Source organism: Sphaerodactylus townsendi, linkage group LG12 (assembly GCF_021028975.2).
Source record: "Sphaerodactylus townsendi isolate TG3544 linkage group LG12, MPM_Stown_v2.3, whole genome shotgun sequence".
NCBI lineage: Eukaryota > Metazoa > Chordata > Lepidosauria > Squamata > Sphaerodactylidae > Sphaerodactylus > Sphaerodactylus townsendi.
The window spans coordinates 2,600,047-2,618,066 of record NC_059436.1 but is presented as its reverse complement, the minus strand read 5'-3'; the positions used below and the strand labels follow the sequence as shown (position 1 = coordinate 2,618,066).

The 18,020-nt window shown below is 41.3% G+C and overlaps 1 protein-coding gene across 3 annotated transcripts; it reads right to left on the bottom strand.

Annotated features, from left to right (window-relative positions):
* Window positions 1–832: 832 nt before the first annotated feature.
* Window positions 833–17,933, bottom strand: CDCA2 (cell division cycle associated 2). Of its 3 annotated transcripts, none has more exons than XM_048513584.1 (14): window positions 17,860–17,933; window positions 16,083–16,532; window positions 15,200–15,333; window positions 14,035–14,146; window positions 13,411–13,547; window positions 10,985–11,075; window positions 10,173–10,405; window positions 8,966–9,044; window positions 8,618–8,820; window positions 7,918–7,990; window positions 6,956–7,023; window positions 6,531–6,674; window positions 5,857–6,037; window positions 833–4,566 (listed from the first exon to the last, which is right to left on the bottom strand). In XM_048513584.1, the coding sequence occupies exons 2-14, from the start codon at window positions 16,414–16,416 to the stop codon at window positions 3,695–3,697; spliced, it is 2,661 nt and encodes an 886-aa protein (XP_048369541.1). In that variant the 5' UTR covers window positions 16,417–16,532; window positions 17,860–17,933; the 3' UTR covers window positions 833–3,694. The 3 variants fall into 3 exon arrangements, with proteins under 3 accessions (XP_048369541.1, XP_048369540.1, XP_048369542.1); XM_048513583.1 differs by having other exon boundaries at window positions 16,083–16,535; window positions 17,745–17,860; XM_048513585.1 differs by having other exon boundaries at window positions 17,745–17,860.
* Window positions 17,934–18,020: the final 87 nt, after the last annotated feature.

Below are 18,020 nucleotides of genomic sequence, written 5' to 3'. Positions count from 1 at the left end.
GCAACAAATTAGGAGGAAGCCTGCAGCTACGTGGGGGTCTGACTATGTATGTTTAACATTTTTAAAAAGAAACAAAAGTATTACACATTGTTTTTATAGTTGTTATGCCTCTCCTCACAGGAGACTTCAGACAGGTTTGGATATAGACACGGCGGGGTTCCAGTGGCATCTCAGGCTAGCAGCTCTTTAGAAACGTCAATCTAGAATCTTTACTGTGTACGTCTGTCTGGTTTGGATTTTAACACAAGGAGCCAGGTCACTGCAAATGCTGACTCCTAAACCAAAACAACTGCATGGTAATTCCTGGGTCTCAGAACTGTGCAGGAAGCCACAACATATATCTTTCTTCATTCCTCAAAGGAGCAGTGTTTCATAGAGGCATGTGCTCACGAGAGAAAGTGTTTTACTTTACACATCATTCAGAAGTGTTCAGCCCCCTGCCAATTTCCCTCTCAACTACAATGGTCCCAAACATCCCTTTCACTACAACTACTTGCGGAGCTAGTTCACTATTTACACTTCAAGCCCCAAGTTTACATTTAACTCTACTGTTTCCTATTTCTAGCTGTGAATGATTCTCAGAGGTAGGAAAGGGTCTATGTTAGTTCCTAGCCAGATCCACTCCACTTTGCTGCATAACAGCTAATCAGAGTCTCCTCTGCCTAAGCACATGGTTCTGATCAACACTAGGGCCCCAGGACACTACTCACAGCAAATTAAATACCCCATCTCAATTTGGTTATTGCATTCAAACAAGAATGCTCTAAGAAAGTTAATGGGACAAATAAAATTAAAATTGGACTGCGCTTACAAAAATGGGAATGCTGAAACATTTTCAAAGATGAAATGTATTTTATTTCTAGCCCAGGGAACCAGTATAAATAGTCAAAGTGGCTTGCAAAAACAGTATCAGAACAATAAAAGCAAGCTTCCATTAACACACAAGAGCTACAATACCATGACAATCACTTCAAAATGGTTCTAGACAAACAAAATCAGAACAGGGGTTAAGGAATGCTTGATGGCTTTTGAGCAATTAAAATACATTAGCACCGTATTTTAACACTTGTAGTATAAGATATTGGCAAGCCTCTTCAGGTAAGCATTTGCTGGGACAGCAAACTTCGAAGAAAGTCCTGCTATAGCAATTGATCATTCCATAGGAGAACTTTAAACTAGGCTTCTCCAGCTGTTTTGGAGAGGACATTCATGAATAGAAGCCTATTCAAAAATAAGAAATACATTTTACAGTCCCATTTGCTACAGAACTTGTAGGTACCAAAGGAGGTGGGGTGGGGGAATACCCATTCTTTTGCTGCAGCACTGAGCATATATTCCACTCCCTGGGCCAGAGTATCAGTAGTGGTCTCAAATTTAATCCTGTATGTCCAGGATAGGCTGATGCTGTTTGTATCCACCAAGTGTTCTGCAAAGTCCTCCTACTGATCTATTGACATCAAGCCAGTATTGCCCTCTACATTTATCAGCAAATGAGTGTGAAGAGTACCTCTTACAGGATACTGCTCTAACTGTTGCAACTTGTACCGCAACAGTTATTGGCAAGGCCAGGACTGAATTTTATGAACATGGAAACCAATTTCTACCAAGAAAGGCGAAGAATATAGAGATTGCTATTTTTCACATGGCATGAAAAATTGTACATCTTACAATCTTCCAAACTGAGTTTGTTTCAGATGCATTATGACAGACGCATTTTTGTAGAAATTTGCTTCTGCTGAAAATTCCTGTCCAACAATAAACAGTACTCAGAATTCACTGGAAATCTTTGTTAAACTGAAGTTGCATATGTAAGATATGCCACTTTGCATATACTGTGTACTCTCCATCTATAATAAAATTCCACACCAAAATATAATCTCACAATTCTTACTAGGAAAGAGAGATGCACAATAGATGGTCAGGTGCAGAGGAGAGAACAGGAAGCACAGGTTTGTTTCGTAATTACTCACAAAACACAGTGTCCTTTGAGTGATATCATCAATAACAAAATCCTATTCATGACAGGATATATTTATTTCAACCTTTCACCAGTTTGCATCAATTCTATTCTCAGCAATAAACAGATTAGCAAATTCAGCAGCCTACAGTACTGTGGATTTTGCCATCAGCTGGGGTACAATTCAGCTAGGGCTGAACACTTAATTCCTACCAGTGCCCCCACAGACAGGTATAGCTGATTGGCAGGCCAATCAGGGGGTCGTGGTGGTGAATTCCCCTCTGAAGCCGGCACAACCTTGTGCTGACATGGGTATCCATTCCGCAAAGGGCAAATGTGCCAGTGGAGGAGCGATTTACCAGGGTGGCCATGTGCTCTGCAGTGCCCGACCCAGAAGGCCTGGCACAGACCCACCGCTGCAAAATGCTGCACAGGTATGGCCGGGAGTGGTGGTGGCCAACCTTAGTTGGCCTCCGCTGCCCAGCTTGGCCCCATGCGCCAGTGGAGAAGCTGGTGGAGAATTGTGGTGCATCTCTATTCTGGCCTATGGGGGATTTGGAACCTTTTTTCTTACTTTTTTGGGGCTTCCCATGCCTTTGGAGGGGGTGGGACAGAACTACAGCAGTGCCATCCCTGCAAGGCTGGCCCCTCTGGATAGGGCTGTAAGACTTATTGCTTTAGCGGCGGATTTTTTTCTGGATACACACATACATACAGATGCTTCCAATAGTAATATGCTCTGGTAGCTAAACATATTGATATTGCAGTGGTTTTCACAAAACGTCAAGTCAATCTTAACTAAGTGCTGACATTTACAAAAAACATGTCATACTGCCCTCTTCTGATATATCCTAGATATAGCTCCCAGGGAAAAAATTATAATGAGAACTTGAAAAGGAAGTTGTCAAATTTCAAATCTTGCTAACGGATAAATCATATTTGCTTCTAAAAGCAGTATGCATACTTTGAAAGATTGATAAAAGTAACAAATACTCAAGGAGACTTTTTAAAGTCAAGATACCATAACAGCATGTAGAAACATAAGTGGAATTCAACTGAACTAAACTGAAAAGAACATTCAATGAATGGAATTTAAAAAAACCCTTTAATACTGCTGACAAGACCAAGAATTTTCAGAAAGAGAGCTCAAAAACTAGAATACCCCATTCTGTATTGATAGGACAATAACTCTCAAAATACTAGCAGTTTAAGTTGAATAGCTCTTCCTATATTACCTAAATGTCATAGTCAAACTGACTATGAGCTAGTTTTTGAATTTCCCATAATTTTCCTACCACCAGCCAAGCATCAGTCAGTTTTCTGGCAGTTCTCCATATGCAGTTTGAAATTAGGACCCTTCAATGTTACAGCAAGTGGGTTTTGAGAGTTAAACAGTTATAAAACATCTTCCATTACGAGTGAGTTCCCAACAAAGCCTTCTTTATAGGAATTTTTTCTGTTCTGTTTTCTGCTCTCCTTTTCCACTTAAAATTTTCTTTTAAAAAAGAAAGAAAACCCAGTGCTTTTCATGCAAACTAGTAAGGTCACTTTTTTAAAAAAAAAATGCAGTCTATATGGAATTTTAATATTCTCCTTTAAATGTCTAAATTAAATTGTAGGACAAATCTCCAAAAATTTTCTTCAGTTTAGAATTTTTTCGATTGCACTTGATTGCTTTTATACTCAAGGCTTGCAGTTCAGTATGTATGAGATGCTATTTTAATTTTCTCACTTATACTAGGAACAAATGCTCTTCCTTGTTTTCTTTGATTTATAACGCTTCACTCCAGTATGAGGGCTTTTCTGCTTGTCTGTCATTGGCGAGGGGCTCTGGACCAAGTTTTCTTCCTTTTGATAAAGCATCTCTGATTCTGGATGACAGAAGGTATATGACTTTCTCTCCATTCTGCAAGCAGAACCTGTTGCAGCCTGATTCACAGAATCGTCAGTAGGTACTGAAATCCATGTAAGGCCTTCACTTTCTTCATTTTTAAGCAACCTCATGCTGCGTCTCACCCTTTTTTGAGTTGCACTTTTGAAAGATTCCTCTATGGCATACAGTACATCATTGAAAAATCCAGCATTGTTTACTGTCTGAGGTGTACAGGACAGTTCTTCCATACTATCTCTAGGAACAGAGGGGCTGTTTCTGGCTGTTTCAGACTGAAAATCCTCAACACTGGGGAGGTAGCGGGAGATTCTTCTGCTCCTCCGTTTAACTCGTTTAACGTTCACACAGACGTCACCTCCACTCAGCTGCTCTTCTGCAGAATCTGCACTGAGAAGTGAAGCGTCTTTACGAGGTTTTTTACCAGTTTCTTGCAAGTTTAGTAATCCCAGTTCTATCTCACTCTCACTGTTGCTTTTCAGCACCAGTCCATTTAAGGTATCATTTAAAGTTTTGAATGAATCGTTACCAGGTGGCTCCAAAGAAAATGTGACCTGTGTGTTATTCAGAACAGAATCTTGCAATTGTAAGGATGAGCATGATTCAAATTCAGATAAAGCATCTTCTGTCACCGCACTCAGCCTTGAATCCTTTTCTGTTCCATGCAAGATGCTATTTACCTTTTCAAGAGTTTCATGCGTGACGCTGCTGCAAGAACGATCTAAGAAAGTTGGAATTAGAGAAGAAACTTGATTGTGTTTTAACTGTTTGAAAACCAGTAAAGACACAGTTGAATTCCTATACATAGATGAATGCATATTCAACCAGCTTTTCATCAGGGGATCCTAACTGTGATTTGGTGCATTACAATGACAGCCACAGCAACCACCTCTAGAGGCTGAGGAACCTAAAGATGAAAGTGCAAAACAGACAGCTCCAAACCATGGTTTGCTTGATTGATCTTCAAAAATTGTGGTTTGAGTTAGAACAAACCGTAGTTGACTAGAAACAGTCCTTGCATTCTGTAATTCTATAATAAAAGTCTGGCATTTTAACAATGCAGGTGGTGGTGATGGTGGACCTACCTGCAGAGCCTGTGCAACTTTGTGGGGGTGCAGGTGCTCACCCCGCCAGTGCAAGAGGCAAACGGAAGTGTCGGAGCGGTGCAGTAGCAACACCATCCCAAGCTGCCTCCACAATCTGGATTTGGCTGTATATATTCCAAGGCATAAATAATACTGTTAAGTGACTTCAATGCTTGTACTGGGAATGGTAACTTAAAAGGTCAGAAGAAATATCTATGATGATGATCTTTACAATGGCAGGAAGAATATAAAAGACTCCTTAGTATATATACAGGGATAGCTTTCAGCCAATTGATCAATCAGCTTTGCTTTGTAATATTAAATGGCAACTCTGAGACTCAGAGATAAACATGAGGAATTCACTTATTATAACCATAAGGGTACAAGTGTGACTGACTATATTAATATCAACATCTCTTTGTAATAATATATTACATTTTGAAGAAGGGTTGCCTCTGGAAAGCAATCATCAACCATTTTATATTCTGTATTTCTGTATCTGAAGCTCTGTGAGATTGTGGGGCAACAATATTTCATATTGAAATTACAGCTAACATTCATTTGAAATGGATGTATACATTTCAAATGAACTACAATAAGTGCTGATTAAAGAGCCACTCTTTAAGAGCAGGGAAAAATGTCTTGTAGCCAAGATATGAGAGGAGGCTTAGATAACCATGGGAAAGGCTGCTTATTGTTAAGAGTTGCTACAGAGACTTCAGAATTCAAATTCCAAAGTCCATGAGTAATTTTTTAGAATTAAACTGCACAAGTATTGAAACAGCATCATAGGCTTTCAAGCTTCAGAGCCATGGGAATGAAAAAGACAAAATCACTTAGGCCAACGTGCGATACTAATTTAACTGCATTCATAATTTATCATTGATTATGAAAACCAGAAAAGCAACAAATGGCTACATTCATACCTAAGATGGAAACTGATGAATCTGGTATGCTCTGATAAGATGAAGTGAGGGAGACATCTTCCATCATCTCAGGAATTGGACTCAAGAGAGGCTTCTTAGACACAGTTTCACAATGTCCATGACACACTTTCTGGGCCTTCTTCTTCCTTTTCCTCCTTCCAAATGCTTTGCGCTTAGAAGCCTGCAGATATTCAGAAGATGGCACAGAAGGATATATTTCACTGGCAGTGGATGTAGTGATGGCCACTGGCTTTACAAGGGGTTTAAACAGTTCATGGCTATTAGGTGACTTAAGAAACTCTCTGCACCTGGAAGCAGTATTGGTGCTAAAAAACAACCTGGCCTCTAAAGCTCTACTTGTTTGCCATCCAATAGCCCCGGAAGGCTACATAAACCAGGATACTGGACTTGATGGATCACTAGGTTGATCCAGCAGGGCACCTCTAATATTCTTAGAAAAAGATGCTCAAGATATAGTTAAGATAGTAGGAGAACAGAAGAATACAACATAACAGGATAGAGCGCAAATATACATATACATTATATATATATATACATATATATACACACACACACACACACACACACACGCAATTCCAGAATTCACTCCAAGCAAATTAAGTTGCATGAGAGGCCCAGCAGAACTCCCACATTTGCGATTTAAAGGTACTTACAGGTGTTTTTTGAGAAGCAGACTTTGTTACAGAATTCACATTTTTGATTTTTCTAGGATTTGGGATTTTATCGGTAGTACAAGCTCTTTTGGTTTGTGTTTCTCTGATAGGGCTGACACTCGTTTCTTCTACTTTGTTGACCTTCTGTTAGAAACCATTAAACATAAAGTCAAACAGTAAGACTACAAGCTATTACATTAGAAAACTTGTCAGCGTTAATTGCTCGTAGCATATACCAAAGGAAATACATTCATAAGTAGCATTACCTACTGCTAGAACTTAGAAAAGGGAATACTGAAATCCTGTTTCCTAATAATTTTCTTTTACCTGGTTTTTAAATTCAAACAAGCAATTTTCTATCTCCATTGCCAAAGGTAAGTTACATGTATAACTGAAATGCTCAAAGACAGACAAATTTTACCCACCTTTTTAGCACAGGACCGTGTGACTCTAATGCACGTAGCTGGGAAATCAGGAGAACTTACTTTTGTTTCTACAAAGGAGAGGAAAAACTCAAAACTACATCCAAATTTTGATACTGCATTCTAACTATATTTGCATATTAGTCTACTTCATAACATGTGATGGACTCTTTTCTGTGTGTGTATGTTTACTATCATGTGACAGCTGACCTAAAGCAACCCCATAGGAAAGACATTTGGAGGTGGTTTGCCATTGCCTACCTCCACATCACAATCCTGGTGTTCCCTTGGAGGTTGCCCATCCAAATATTAATCAGGGCCCACTCTGCACAGCTTCTGAGACCTGGCAAGATCAGGCTAGCCTAGGCCTACCCAGGTCAGCTTTTAACTAAAAGCATTCAACTAAATGGCTGGAAAATTCTTGCAGAAACATTCCAATACCCACAAAGGTACTTCATGATAGATATGGAGGACAATTTTTGTTTTGCAGGTTAAGTGAAATAGGGAATTATCTACCTATGATTGCATTTAAGAAAAGATACATTTCAGGAAGTGTCATGAATTTACCTTGGTAGGTCAGAACTATATGGTAGCTCCAATTGGCATTTAGCATGACAAATTATAAACTATACTTGGTACATACTTAAAGCACACAGAAAAGTTATTCACAGTTGATGCAGGGCAGAAAATGGCATTAATAAGTAATTGGGGTGGCTTGAATGCTATTTCAGCAAAGTTCTGTTCCACATCAAACAAGAAAAAGTAAACAGAAAACATATTTCACCCCATAACAGCAAAATGACCATAAATAACTTATGTCAGTTGTCCCATCCATATAACTCTCATCAACAACCTGTTATGGATCTGAGCCACACTAAAGCAACTTTTACATCCCAACAGTAACATGTAAATGTACCACCTTTCTATCTTCCTTGTATCAATCTTAAAATAAAACATACACACACCTTTATCTGCTAGAACACCTGAGTTCACAATAGATTCCACTGTGGAGACTACCTCTAATGTCTCTTGAAAGTCCTGTATTAAAAAAGAGAAGTTCTCAAAATTAATTTTCAACAAACAACTAACTCACATGACACAAAATACTGAGATAATGTACTGTAATCTATGTGCCACTATCTAACTCTACAGCATTACAGTGCAATCCTGGGGAGGGGTCAACACACCTCAGGAGGTGGCATGTTCCTGGCACTGGCATAAATGTCCATGTGCTGGCATAAGGGGCAGTTATTCCAGCACAGAGGAACTTATGCTAGTGTTGGGGATCCACACAGCAGTGTGATGCATGGGTGGCAGCGCCATGGCAGCACCAGCACTCCGCCAGTGCAGGAGATGCACTGATGCCACAAGGGGTGTTCCCAGGAACGGGGATGGCTTTAGTTGGCTTTCTGAGCCCTTTTGGTCTGGGAATGCCCTCAGTTGCTGGTGTAGACTCACATTGGCAAAAAGGTAGGTATAGCCTATGGAACTGATAGAGCAGTTCCATGGAGGTTGAAGGAGTGCCCTGTTGGCTTACTAGCCACAGCATAGCAAGCCTCTCTGGAGGTGGTGTGGCCAGCTGCAGCATGACTTAGGAGGAAATCCAAACATCAAAAACAGTAAAGACCTATTTTGAAGATTTTCTTGGTGAGCTACACCACTCACATCATCATTGTCAAAATTTGGCTGGGATAGAGGTTTTTTGATTGGAGTTAAGTTAAAAGAGTAATCATTTCTTGTTCTAGATGGACTGAATGACGTTTCTCCACTATGCACTGGAGTAGCGACAGGTTGAAGTGTGTCAAATACTTCTGTGTCTAGCTCTTTGTTGCGTGCCTCCATTTCCTCTATTGGTCTGGTACTTCTTTCTGCAACAAATTATTTGCATGTTAAAGTCCTGTTTTCAAACCATTTGATCATTTTATGATCTGAATTTTCACTTGAGTGAATGAAGTTCACTAGGACAGTACTGAGAAACAGTTCTGTTTGTGGGCTGGGAGGGGGATTTTGAACCTGCTTGTAGGGGTCCACAGCTTTGGAAGATTGACAGCTCTTCACTTCCTTTTCTTGTATTGGTATAATCAAGTTGCTCCTATAAACCACAAAACAGCAATATCATTAATGTTAAGAATGCCTTTATATAATATGTCTTAACACTGAATCTAGTCAATAATTAACACTTAATTGAAAATGTAAAATGTGATAACTGATTGGCAACTAAATGATTAATTCACGCAGCACTGATCAGGAAAAAAGCTATGACTTACAATTGAAAAACTACTTGACAACAGATCACACAGTCCTGTTATACCAAGCTATTTCATTGTAAAAGCTATTTCTGGCCATTAAAAATGGTAAACTCCAACAACGTAAACAGTTTAACTATGAAAAGGCCCAGATTTGAAAATATCCAACCCAGAATCATTCCCCAGAGCTCTTTTTAAGCACATACAAAGCTAGGCCACAATTTAGAAAAGGACAGGAAAAATGTAGCTACCTCTTCTCACTTCAACAGAACTGTGAATATCCACTACCATAAATGGTTTCAAAGTGTACTACTGCCTAGCAATAATTTCACTTTTATCTGGTTTATCCAGATAATAATGTTGCTGAAACCCTTTTTTGGTAACTTGTCAGATCAAAGGAAAATATAAGGATAATGTGCTGAATCATGTGAACAACTGGTCAAGGGCTTTAAAGTTCCAGCATTAGAACTTTTAAGGGATGATGTGAAGAAAACTCAGCAAGGGAATAGGGGCAGATTAACAAATTGTGCCCCAAAGTTCAGTGTCTCCCCCCCCCCCCCCCAGGGGTTCAGGATGGAGAGCAATCATCTCTCTCATCTCCTCTTAATAACAGGTACAAGAACATCACCTAGCATCCATGATCTGGCTCTAAAAGAGGTGGCGGACTTTGCGCAAAAACAAGCAGTTGTCTCAGTATTAACAAAAGGGATGATGGGGAAGCATGAAGTGCTCATCTGTAGGAAATGTTATTCTGCATTTTAGAAGACATCCAAAGCAAACATTTCCAATCACTAAATGCACATTTCTAGTGCTGGAGGCCTGGAAGAGACTCAACAGTGCTACTGAGAAGTGACTTGGTACAGCAAGAGGACTGAGTTGGCCAAGTCGATTCTAAACTTAGGGTAGAGATGTCCAGACTTTCTTTTGCTATCTACTAAAAGGCTTCAGGAAGTAGAACACTTAAGCAGATTCACCTTCACGTCTTTGGTTAACATCTTTACCGGTGTTTTCTTCTTCAGAACAGAATTAGGACCTGAGCTATCGTGATGTGTGGAAGGAAAGCATCCTTTCTGCAGAGGGGTAAAGGGTGGCTTGGTTTCATCAAATATTTCCAAGCTGTGTTTCTCTGCAAATCTGACCTTCTTACAGCTTTGTTGTGACGTGGCATTGCTATTTAATTCTTCATCACTGTTTTGAGACTGGATACCTTTAGAACAAAAAGTTGCCATTAAGTGTTTATTTAATTCTGTTTCTGTTATTAGTACTCCGAAAGCAAATTCTTAGCAGAAAGTCAATATAGCAAAAAAGTAGCATTTTCTAGTAGGGTTGCCCTAGGAAATATGACCTGTACAGCCCTGGAATATTATGCTACACTTTGTATTTGGCAGTCCCCTGTCTTGTTGACAAAACCCTGTGAGCGCAATGGTTTATTTTTGGGAGATGCTCTCATTTTGACAGAAGAAAGAACTTTGTGGAGGCTTATAAGCAGCTGGACTTAAAGTGTGAAAAATCACCCTGCCTGTTTCTGATATGAGTGTTGAACAGGTAATACATTACAAGTATTTTTGTGACCCATTTAAGGTTTCTGTATCACTAACCCATGAAACTGGAATTTCATTCAAGAACTTATTCAGCATCCACAACTACTATGGAAACTTCCAATAGGCTTTTGACTGCTAGTTTGAACAAAGCATTACCACACACATTTGTGTTGTGCTTATTCAAATTACATTCAGGAGAAGTGTTGTTTAGATAAGTTTTTAAAAAAGCAATAGTTACTTCTTACCACTTGCTGTCTTTGAGATGCCTGCGGCCGGAATAACTTCCAATGGTAAACTTAGAGATTCTATAGGATTTGGGTCCACGACTGGAATTTTCTAGGAACAGAAATTCAGACCTGATGCACCACCTGTTCACACAGCTGAAATATCCACACAACAGAAACAGACTGGTAACCATGGGGGTGGGGAAAACAGGTCAGGGAGCTGATTTGGTGAAACCTCCATGGAAGATCTTCTGGTGCATCATACAATCCACTGACTGGTTTTTCAAGGCCAAAAGAAAGCATGAAAAAGGAGCCAAGGAAAGTACCATCTGCTCTATAACTCCTGAGAATAACCTTTATTAGTCCTTCTTTAGCATCTGTGGAATAATGGGGAAGTGGAAGTTGTGCCACTGCAGTGAAAGAAGTTCATTGTTTCAAACATACCCCCACAAGAGGAAAAGAACAGTGAGCTACTCCAGCAGCAGTCCTCAACAGGAAGACAGAGTGACTGGCATGTGTTAGGACAGTCCAGTGAGGTGCTTGGATCACAAAATCACAACCTTCGATTATGCTCACTTGGCAGAAACAACTGTTTCTTGATAAGAGCATGGGAACAAAGGTTTGATTGCTAAGGATCAATTCACAATGAATTCTGGCATTTACAAGTCTCTCACCTAGGTATACAATGGATGAGTTTTGCTCAGCAATTACGTCAAAAGAGCATTTTGTGTTAGGCACAGACGAGCAATCATAGTGAACTTGAAGACTTTGGTCACTGCAGATGAACCCAAGGTTTTTTCTACGGTCATACCAGTAGTCACTCACTGGTTCCATTAATGCATGCCCACTGGTTGAAATTCTGAGTATACATTACAGTACTGGAGTCTACAAAGGAATCTAAGGCCGTTTCTGCACGGCCAGGAGGCGCCCCCACGCCGGCAGGAGTTCTGCCGGCGTGGGGGCGGGAGCCTGCTCGCACGCAAGCGTGCGAGCAGGCGAAGGGGAGGCCGGCAGGCCGCCTCTGCGCCCTCCCCCGCCCCACTCACAGTGTCCTTATGTCGCCTGCAGAGCGTCGCTTCATCGCTGCCCTCCAACCCCTGGAGGTCGGAGGACAGTGTGGGCGGGCTGCGACGCCACAGGCGACGAGGAGGACACCGATGAGTGGGGCGAGAGGAGACAGCGTCTTCCGGCGGCCGTTCACACCGGGCCACAGGGAAGACGCTTCCCCAACAACAACCCTTTAAAGGGTTGTTTAGAAGAGCCAGGCCGCCTGGGAAGAAGAGTCAGGTCGCCGCTGCTGCGTTGCAGCAGCGGCGCCTGTGCGAACGGCGGCCTGGGGGCGCCTTTTTTGGCGCCCCCAGGCCGTCATAAATGGGCCATGCAGAAACGGCCTAAGGGAACTACTGGGAAGACAACATTTTTGGGTGGTATCTATGGTAACGAACCTAATGTCAAACAAAGAAGGCAGAGTGTGCAGGCTCAGGTGCTATCCTTTCCTTGCAATTTGCACCTCCCTGTGGCCACTGGCAAAAGCACTGCCAGTGCAACAGTGGGTGGGAGTTTGGGGCAAGGAGAGGAGGTAGGTGGCGATGCAACAGAGAGGGGCACCTGCAGCCCTCGGCTTCTGAGAGATGGCCGTGGAAGAAAGCCTCTCTTGCTTGGCTGGGGAGGCACGTGGGTGTGTCCCCCTCTGTGACTTCCTTCTCTTCAGAGGAAACTACCCATGGGTTCCCCTCTCTTCCAGGCAAGGGGAATGAAGTCAGACGGGAGGGGGGCCGGGACTCCCTTTTCCAGAAGCACGAAGGTCTCTTTGCAGGGATGCATGGCTGTTGCTCACCTCTTCCTGCAAAGCCCCTCTTTCTGTCTGATTTCCTTGCTTTTAGTCTTTCTTACTTTGCCTGACTTTCTCTTTCTTTCTGCCTCTCTCTCTCCCTTCTAGTTTAGACAACTAGGATTGCTTGGTGCCTCCACCTCAGACTTTGCTATCCCACTGTGGAGGCATTGCAGGGGCAGGCGGGGGAGGATAGATGCAATTTCAGCATGAATCAAGTAGGGTCATTATCAGTGGGACTTCAGGAGCCATTTTCTGAAGCTATGAACCTGACCCTAGGAGAGCTATCCAATCCTGCTAACAGCAATATTGCACATGCTGCAGGGTGGTAATTTATCAGGCCCATTCATACACAGTTAAAGACAATCAATGAGAAAAGTAGCATTCTCTTGCTCTGACTGAGAGTTAAATGAGCACGGATATACTTGGGGATAGTAGAACTTAAATCAGAAGAAACAGTTTGATTAGTAGAGTAGGCCCAATATTCTGATGCACCCCAGAGTATACTTCCTTTGCACTGCTGTGTAGGATTACCAGAACCAACAGGATCATTCTTAGCTGACTTAAATAAAAGTGGATAAATTAATGCCACAATGATAAAGGTGATATCACATACCTGGATATCAGCTGAATTTTTTTCTCCTTTGGTGGATTTACAGTTTAGGGTTTCCTCAAGACCAACTGCCTTATATTCTGATGGTGCCACTTGGTCCAGTTGTGATTGTTCATGTGATCTTGTGTCAGCTTTCTTAGCTGCATTTAAGATATTTTAGAAGTGTGCATTAGTATAAACATACAACGTTGCCTTATGCCAAGTCAAGTAATCTGTCCATCTTGCTGAATATTTTTTATCGATACTGATTGTGACTATTCAGAGTCTTGGGCAAACAAAGCTCTTTCTGGGACCCTTTCAACTGTGAACTTGCCACTTGCAAAGTATGTTTTCTATCACTAAGTCACGGCCTTTCCCCAAATGTATACTGGCAAGTCAGGTGTTCCAAGCTCTCAACATACTGTGCAAAGTCCTGACTAATGTACTAGATAAGCTACAAAAACAAAACTACTGCAATCAGGTACACAGTAAAACTTACAAAAATAACAATGCAATTCTAAACAAAGTTAACTCCTTCTAAACCTATTACGTTCAATGCAACTCTGCTTAAGATCGTACCGTAAGTTACAGTGATGTCAAATTTCAAAAATAACCAAATATATTTTAGATTAGGATTTGCTTACTTACAGGTACAGGGTATATGGATAATTTCTTCTGCATCCTCTTTAAGTGGATCAAAGGATGATTGGAAGGAAGCTATTTTATCCTTCAATAAAACATTCCGTTGAAAAGGAGTGGTCTGTTAAAAAAGCATAGGTTTCTGAATGAAACATTCAAAATCTAATAAAAGCAAAAGACTTCCTTGCAGGATGATCTTGGCTTGATAATCTTACATATTATTAATCCACATACCTTCCAGGAAGCTCAGAGAAGACTCATGGGGAGTTGCTATACCTCATTTTCACAATAACCACACCAGAGAGGTCAGGCTGAGAGAAGGCAACTCGCCCAAGTCTCACTTATTTTGCATAATTTATAGCCTACCTTTCTCCTCTCCTAAGGGAGAAGTGAGAATGCAAAGCTATGTCTCCTAGTCCAGATCCAACACTCTAACCCATACCAGCTCTCAGTTGTGCCACATGTGAAGAAAAAAATATTTCTAAAGCAGTCTGCTGTACCATGTAAATTATTATTTTCCCCATTCTGTTGTATTTCAAATGTTTAGCTTTACCGATACCACACTATTGCATGCTGGAATTTAAGGCACATATTGTCATATCAGCACTTTTATGTTTACAGAAAACATGAATAAGGCAGACTTTTAAGAAACGGTTGTTCAGTTGAAGGATGTGAAAAATAAAACTGGTCAGTCCACATGTTCATAGATAGCAATCTACTTCTGCAGCTGAAGAAGCAGATTGCCATCTATTAAAACAAGTTTCCAGTCCCTTAACAGAAGGCACAGACCTTGCTGATAGCCATTCCACAGGGTGTAATGGGCTGCACTCTTACCAATTTTTTTTTGCAAGAGTCGTCCTCCACATACTAATACCACTGATAACACAATTTATATGGCACATTTCTCAGATGATCCCTTGCCTCTCCCCAAAAATCAGCAGGTAAACTCAAATTTTCATCAGCATAAATATCAGGATCCTTACTCATAGAGCTAAATGCTGCTCTATACCATCATATACTTAAAGGTCAGAGACTTGTGTTTTTGCCCAGAAGTATTACATACTTCACATCCTTTCACCTATTCAGGCTAGACTTCACAAAACATCTAGCAGCATCCATCTCCAAACATCTTCCAGAAAACCATCCCATTTCCATCCTACAGATATATTCTTACTTGTGAGTGAGAATCTTCATTCCTCATTCTCTTTCGGTGAGCAATGTACCTGATAAGAGCATTGTTTTCTGGAGAACCCCGTACTCCAATTGTAGATTGCCGTCTTAATTTTTTCAATATGCTTTTTGTCTCTCCTGAAAGAAAGGCAGTCTATCGTGAACAATCAATGAAGTCAAAAAGGATACAAAACCTCCTGGTATTAAATAAACAATGCTAATTCAATTTTGCTGAATTTCAGCAGCAACTTAATGAAGCCAGAATTTCAACTGTTAAACTTTTTTGGGCTGTTAGGATAGAGTCATAGAGTTGGAAGAGACTACAAGATCCATCAAGTCCAACCCCCTGCCATACTGAAATGCACAACCAGAGCACCCTTAACAGAGCATCCAACCTCTGTCTAAAAACCTACAAAGAAGGAGAATTTTAAAGTTGCCCCCTTGACTCCCAGGCCACGTCCCTAATGCCCAAACTCACGTGTGCACGCATATGCCTCCTTCTCAGTATCAGATCTACTGCAAATTTAAAATAACTTAACACTGTAAACACATGTATGTATTTCATAAATAAAACATGACCTAGTAAAGTAAAGCAGCTTACTGAGCTGTTTTAGCAATATGAAAGGAAATGGGGAGAGAGGGAGAGACCTGGTTGCTACTAAGACAACTCAACATCTGTAGCAGCTTCTTTCGAGGGGAAGAATGCTGTCCATTGCCTGTAGCACCCACTCCGAGAATCCCTAGTTTAGAAGTATTCAAGATATTCCAAACAGTCTAATGCCTTCCTCAACAATTCACAGCTACTGTTAATTCCAATGAAAATTATGCAAAAAGCCAGATGCACAAAGGATGCTGTGTGAATCTATTTCTAACGTGCCAACTCTTACCTGATGGTTTTGTAAAAGTTTCAGGTGTAATTCCAAAATCAGCTGCTGTCAGAACAGAAAAGTCTTTAGATGGTGTAGATGGGCTGTCCATTGCACAGGTTGCTTTTGCTTCCCTTTCACCCTTATCGGGAGTTATATAGTTTGCATTTCCCCCAAAATTTGGCTTATCTACAGGAAGCGGGCTTCCCAAGTTGCTCAGCACCATAGAGAATGTGAATGCATTTGTTGGTACATTTTCTTTTTGCAAATCTGATGAGTAGCTTGAGTGACAGTCCTCCTCCTTTGCACTGTCGAAGCTGACTGAAAGCACCTTCTTATTACTCAAATTTTCCATTGGGAAAGTCTTTGTTACTTTTGATTCATCAATGAGACTGATTATTTCTTGAAGAATATCAGTTCAATCACCATTCCTGAATGTCCACACCAAGATGGAGCAAAGCTGCAACTGCTCTGCTTTTGAGAGAAAAGATAAATATATTAGCCAAAAGGAATACAATCTAGCATTTTTTCCATTAGACAATAACAGCCTTATTAATAGACATTGTAGCACTGCAAAATAAACCTTTACAAAAGTAGAAGAATAGTTTGGGTTTATAGTCCACCTTTCTCTCCTGTAAGGAGACTCAAGGTGGTGTACAAACTCCTTTCCTCTCCCCAACACACACGTTGTGAGGCAGGTGGGGCTGAAAGAACTGTGACTAGCCCAAGCTCACCCAGCAAGCTTTATGTGGAGGAATGGGGAAACACATCTGGTTCACCAGATAAGCTTCTGCCACTCAGGTGGAGGAGTGGGGAATCAAGATTAGAGTCCACCTGCTTTTAACCACTACACCACACTGGCTCTCAAGTAGTCTTCTTAGGCTATGAATTTGATATCTGGTGAGACAGCATTGCAATACCTTGCTTAAATTTGTTCAAAGATTTGAAATACACTTTTCTTTTTAAAGTGTTCAGGTCTTGCTACAAACCTGGGGTTTCTAGGACTTGTAGAAATACATCCTTTTGTTACACATGGCCTTAACAATCCACATTCAGACCAACATTCACAAGCAGATATATGAAACTGGAGACGCATGAGACTTGCAGGGGGGAAAATGAGATGCTGTCCTGACACCCCAGCATGAGCATCATCTCTTTCTTCTCCCTCTGTAGTCTCCCACACATGCCCAGCCACAAGACTTCACCAGCTGCCTACACCACAAGGAAGGTGGACGACCTGGTGCACCAGGTAAACCAATGGTGCGGGGGGTAGGACAAGGCTATTCTGCCCGCACTCGTGCAGATAGTTCTTTATTTTGGAGAACTTTACAAAAACTTTGAAGAAAGATTTCCCGTCTTTTGCCATCACTCTAATCAGAGATTTATCTATATCTTAGGTCGTGTTGAGACTCAGCGACAGAGTGGCGTCTTGTCAACATATAAAGTGGGAAACATTAAACAAATGCGATTTCACCTAATCGGTTTTTGTCCGATAGGCGTTAATCCTAACAGGCTCCCCAAGCATTTTACCCAGCAACAACCGTCAACTCAGCTGCTTTTTCTTCCCGCTCTCTATTTAAACTGACCACAAAACAGAATCGAATATCCCTCCGCCGCCATTTTCGCCCTCCTTTCCCCCCGACACTATTTCCCTTCTCTTCAGTTCTAAACTGCCAACCTCACCTCATCGTCAGGTAAACAGCTCCAACCGGGCCGTATCCCCAACTCTCTCACAACAAACCTATACCCGTGACCCGACCCGCAACACGTTCCGGCATAGCGAACGGATAGTACTTGCCTATGAGGTTTGTGAGGTTTGAAAAACGGACGGAAAAGACCACGTGACACTCTGCCGGCCAATCAGGACCAAAGATTAAATTTTTGTCTCAGTAGAAGAAGGCTGGATGAGTGACGTTTTTCGCTAGCTCGTCTTGATAGGCTCTAGCCCATCGAGCCACA